Raw genomic sequence first — 5,920 nt, 5'->3', positions numbered from 1 at the left:
CAGCTAAAATGCCTGAGACGTCGACTCTGTTCAATCACCTCACCGCTAGACGGGGCACTTATTTTTTGGAACGGAGTTTGCTCCCCATGTGTTCCTGATCCCACTTTAGCTCAAAAGCCGAACACGGAGTTTTATGGTCGTGCTTATTCCGGACATTCCAGATTGTTGCGCGTCGTTCCTTCAAAGTTCTAGTTACTCATTTGTGACGTGGTGGAGCTGACAAGGTTTCTTCTTCCTGAACTTTTTGCCTGCTTGTCTGCTTACTCTTCATGTGACTAGATTCCCTAAACCAGAGTTCTTTTAGTATCTAAGCGAACTAACTGCCTTGCCCGTTGAATGAGTCCGTGGAGGGGCTCAATAATGACATCTGCAGCATTGCTGCTATTATGCTAGGTAAATCGTTGTTCTACAGTGTAAGTCTGGCTTGGACCAGCTTTTTCGTTGCATCAGCCGGTAAAGTAACCGTTCGGCATATCTGGTTGGGTTCCATTTCTCATTATAATGTGCTTCTGGAAAACTCCACGTCGGTTGAATATGACTGGATATATGAAACACACATGAAGCTGCCAGATTTTTAGAAAACGCAGACAGAGTCATGAAAGACTGCCCTTATAAGTCTCCCCTACGCAAGCAAGCCCCTTACAGATAAAACACTGAAGTATTCTACGAAAGTACTTCCTGACAGGCTATTGTACAAAGTTGAAGTTGGGACTGGTAGAATTCATATGCTACTTTTACAGAGATAAATTATTCAACTTGTTTGAACAAAACAGCCTGAAATCGTTCAAAATTCTCAATGCACACAACAGAAGGAAAATGGGGTAAACTTTACCAGATGTATCCGGATATGTTACAGTGCTTGACCAAACAAAGGTTGCTACTGATCTCATACTGAACCACCAGTCCGATCCCAGCAGTTATCACTTAATCACTCCATCAATGTCAAATTTTCAATCCTACAAAAGCACACAAATCTTACGGCCCTTTATTCATCTTCGTACATCAAAGAATTAAAAAACGTTTTATCGGGCTCAACATGCTCCGCTACCTGAGAAAATGAGTCGGCCATCGCTGTAGAGTTTGTTCTAATTGTTCAGCGAATTTTTGTCCGAAATCAGAAATGCTTCATGATAAGACGGAGCACCGGAATAAAATGCACCACGCAGCTGCGTTTAACTTCCTTAAAAAATGAATAATCGAATTGATGTTTAGAGGTGAAATGATACCAAGACGGCTTTACTGCATATATCTGCGCCTGATACGTTTTATGTCCTCTCTAAGTGGTCCAGATTTTTTGCTTGTTTTGTTCGTTTGCGAGTGTTTTACGCAGTTTTAGCACATATATAGCTCGTTTGTGTTCAAACGTGCTCCTCTATCCTCTGAACCGAAACACTGTGTACCATCGTTCTTCAGTACTTCCTTTTTTCAGTGTAGTACTACTTCGTTGAATCCGGATGCTTTCATTGGCAGCGCAAGAGAGTGGCCTAGTAACTCACTTTACCTGGTATTGTGAGGTCACCTTTGATGGCTTCGTGTGCCAGATACTCGTTGCAGGTAAAGAGGACTAATGCATCCAGGAAAATTCTTTTACATCTTAGGGTTGGTGGAACGTCTAGAAGTGTCGTTGAGGCGATATGTGTTTTCGGTGCTTCGTGACTTTTACTGCTTTCAACGCCCTCAATCTCCCAGTAGGAGTGATGTAAGTGTGAATTTTCCAGTCACTTGAACAGAACCCTGACAATCCCACCGGAGTGCTCGAAAGCAGAATGACCACAGGAATGACAGGGTGACTAACTGGTCCAACCCACAAGAAGTTACACGGATCTCCTTTCATTTAGACCTCCGGAAGAATTTTACCACCCATGGTGTCAACTAGGTCCTAATGAATCTCTAATATGTTAAAATCCCAACGACCTATGAAAGAGTTCAGATCAGTTTAGTTTCAAGTAAATCTGTGAGCTCCTCTAAATTCACCAACTAATGAGCTACGCGTGCACTACAGTTGAGGATATTTTATTTGTTAACGTTGTGTTACCATATGTTTTGCTACTTGGGACAGCACCATTGACTTTCCCCCTATATCCGCGTTCATGTTTTGCTAATGATTTACTGGACGAACAATAGTTATCGGTTGGTCTGTGATGTTGGTTCGCTTCCGTCCCTTGTGATCCCATTGCCGCCTATGCTGTCACGTCTACTGGGCTATGATTCCGGTCCTCTACTAGAGGACTGATTGCTATTGCCTTTGTGCAGTTTGTTCTCACCCGGGCTACAGTGGATTGTGTCTTTAAATAGAAAAAAACTGAACTACTACATTCGTGAGGCAGAACGTGCAGCACGAATGCATTTCGTTCGGAATTGTTGTCTTTTGGCTTCGTTCTCCTTCTGTTAGGTTCATCAATGAACCTCCCCATAACAGACGAGCACACGCCCCAATGGCCGGTTTGGCCACCACCTAAAGACGCCCAATTTTTGCCGTACCCGAATGATTGGATTTAGATCCAGACACGTGATCTGACGGCATTCCCCATGTGGAGGAGTGCCTCAGCGTCACTCTATTTTGACGCAATAACTTTGACTACTTATGAGTAGCATGGCGTCGCAACAACCAATCCATATGAGTCCTCATTACCCGATTGATGGGTGGTCCAATCTAGCTGGCATACTCTGGCCCTAACCCTAGCATGCGGAAAAACTCTGGTGGACTCTGGTGGTGATATTGTAGCCTTTTACTAACTACAGCAACAAACCTAACCAGACTGACATGCGGATTAGTTTATTTTATGGGCGGTAACTTTTGGTGGCCCAGAGTTAAAGAGTCGGATATTCACATAGGACCAACTTTACAATGGAGCGAAAAGTCGGCCGACCCTGGCAGGACTCGAACCTGCAATCTTCTGATCCGAAGTCAGACGCCTTATCCATTAGGCCACAGGGCCGTGACCTGGGGGGCAAAAACAAGGCACTGGAAAGATAAAAGTTGCCATGTGTATTGACAGGATGACAGATACATCTGTTTAGGCAGAGGAAGCTTGATGGATGTTACGTTTTGTTGAGATGTTATATCCTCCAGATTTCATCTATAAGATACCCAAAGAACACTGATTTTCAGGAAACGGCAACCACGTTGAGCTGTGTTTTCTGGGGCATGCCACCTGGCTCTACAAAATGTACATTTCTGGTCATAAAGGGAGAATGTAGTTGGTCTCGGTAAACAGTCCACTGGCAACTTCATCCTGACGGGGATATATCAGACTACGTTGAAGGATTGGTCACGTATCGCTTTGCCTAGTGGCCCTCACCACCTATTGAACAGAATTAATGTTGGTATTCACTCTGGTACGAGTGCAAAATGATATCTATGAGAGTTCGGCGACTGCATCCGCCTGGTAAACCCAAGGAATGTATTACAGGCAGTGGGCTTTCCAGATTCTCCATTAGCTTTATGAGTAATGGCACTATTTTTTTTTTATCTCATTGCATGTCTAAGGCATTCTAAAGTCACAGTTCCCGGAGATGTGGCTGACACCTGTGTTTCGGAATACGGGTAACGCGACTTCAGCCGTACTTAAATTTAAAGCAGAAACCGAACTTAGGCTGCATATCCAGTGGAACACAGTGGAAGTCGTCACTAACCGATGTCGAGTTAACCTAGCGGCATTGCCTACACCAAAGTGAGGTTATATAAAAATAATACTGAAATAAGCCAAAAGCCACAAAGCGCGGAGAACGAGAGAGAAACCACCTGGACCGGTAAGAAACTCGAGCAGTTCTCTCGGAAGCAACAAGCAAAGATCCCTTCAAAATGACCTATACTCTGTTCATGCCAGGAAGCAAATTCAGTGGACGACTACTGAACATTTGACTCACAAAATAATTTCTGGAATCCCCCACACTTTCCTATACTATTTTCCCGCTTCTGGTACACTGACATTAAATCCCATACATTATTCAACTAAGAGGATTTACCTCTTAGGTGAGGCCAAAAAGGTCATCCCTCCGTATTGTCCCCTGTTATAAGGGATAACTGTATTGTCTATTAACTTTCCTTTACCGAGTGGGATTGTATTATTTTCGTTCCATCAAACAAGCGAAATGTGGTCAAAGGTAGATGAAATTTCCAGCCCCCCGCTCACCGATGTTCTCAGAATGCTTGGGTATTATGCTGTAGATCTGGTGTCTTCATGTCGCTTGGGAAGTATTGTTATTAGCAGCATTCAGACTGCGAAAAAGTCAAATTCAAGATGGAGTCCTGTATGCAATTTCTAATGAGCTGAAATCGTCTGGATTGATTAGTGTTGGAAAAAACAACGGAAATTTACAAAGCTCTGCAAATCAACGATTCGGTCGCCATTGACGGCCTTCGCCAGAAGCAAAGTAATCGGAAGCACAAGGTACAAAAAATAGTGTTTATTGCTGCGTGGTCAACCTTCAACCTGCTGTTCAAATGCATCTAGCCATCACCTGTGTTGAGGTTTAGGTCAGCTGGTCTCACTATCGGTTGATGTTTATGAGCCATAACCCCGCAGCAGATTTGGACTGATCGCCATTTCGATAGACGCTGGCAAGTTGTGTGTGAAATGCGAAGCCTTTCACACAGCATCGTTCAGTGTGTTTTGTCAGGCCTGTGTGGACTGGCTGGGCCCCACCAAATAACTCGTTATGGATCCTCATCAATGAATGCAGAACAATCGCTGGATCTTTTTCCGACCTCCGGAAGTGTGATGTATTTTGTGATGGAAAATCTGCGTGTCATCTGTTTCCCCCCTGATGCGCACTCAGTTGTCTGGTAGCCTCTCGTATGCAGGTAGCACTGCAACCCCACAACGGATTTTCTATACGTGGTTATTTTGACTATTGGGTTGACTGGGTCATTAGGATGTACCAAGTGTCCTCTGATGGTGTTGTCTATCTGGGACATTGTGAGGTGAAATCTGTTTATTTACCCCCTAATTATACGGCAGAAGGTATGAAGAATATTCTTCTGGACTATGACCTTTCATCATACACAAAATGAAGGATTGTTCTTGCCAGTATCGTCATCAGTCCTATATTGGGATGCATTGAGAACACGAAGCCAAACTTGTGTAGATGTAAAGTAAATTTAGACTTTCCCACCAAATTAGTTCCTTTCTAACTGGAAAACACCCACATCATACGGAGAATGTCTGTTGAAGCAGTCTTCAGCCCTTGAATTGGGTGTACTTTATAGACAGGCACCCATACTAAGTTGATATGGTAGACCGATGATGATGATGATGATGATGATGATGATGATGACGATGATGATGATGATGATGATGATGATGATGGTGGTGGTGATGAGAAGGAGGAGGAGGGCGAAGATAGTGATGACGAGTATGAATCTGAAGCACACATGGTACAGTGGAAAGGAAATCGCTTTGAGCGGAGACCGAATTAGCAACCTCTGACCTACTGGAATGTATCTTACCAGCTGACTTACCTGGGACACTGGTCCACATCACACCCAAATGCTTCTATTCTAAATCGATTTTCCAAATTTTGGCATGATGTGTAAAGGGCTGACGACTGTCACTCGGGTGAATTCTAGAATTGATCAAGCGTTGATATTGTTTAAATGTCAAAAACTAATTAGTTCGGGTTGAAGGTGGAGATTTGGAAAATGTTGAAAGGAAACTGCAACTGTATTGAAGTTGTTGGACGCTTGCAACCATCAGTGATGACTCCACTTGGATCACGAATTTCCCCCTGTGTTTGTCTGTCTTCAGTTTTATTTGATACATGTTGCCTAAAGTAGAACAGAAATCGAAGTACGAGACAATGAAGCGAACTTAAATGCACCAGATTTGGAATGTGCTTACTACAACCGTGGTATCGCGACACCTACTGACTATTTCTCAGGCTTCAACATACGAGCAACTTCGCCCCATGGGGAAAT

General features: G+C 43.5%; 1 protein-coding gene across 1 annotated transcript; it reads left to right on the top strand.

Moving 5' to 3' along the window:
• Positions 1-386: 386 nt before the first annotated feature.
• Positions 387-5,422, top strand: T265_06707 (hypothetical protein; the record flags this gene model as incomplete). Its single annotated transcript, XM_009172041.1, has 2 exons — positions 387-413; positions 5,243-5,422. The coding sequence occupies 2 exons, from the start codon at positions 387-389 to the stop codon at positions 5,420-5,422; spliced, it is 207 nt and encodes a 68-aa protein (XP_009170305.1).
• Positions 5,423-5,920: the final 498 nt, after the last annotated feature.

This window comes from Opisthorchis viverrini, assembly GCF_000715545.1.
Source record: "Opisthorchis viverrini unplaced genomic scaffold opera_v5_143, whole genome shotgun sequence".
Lineage (NCBI taxonomy): Eukaryota > Metazoa > Platyhelminthes > Trematoda > Opisthorchiida > Opisthorchiidae > Opisthorchis > Opisthorchis viverrini.
The sequence above is the reverse complement of the archived record's forward strand: the minus strand, read 5'-3'. Positions and strand labels throughout refer to the sequence as shown.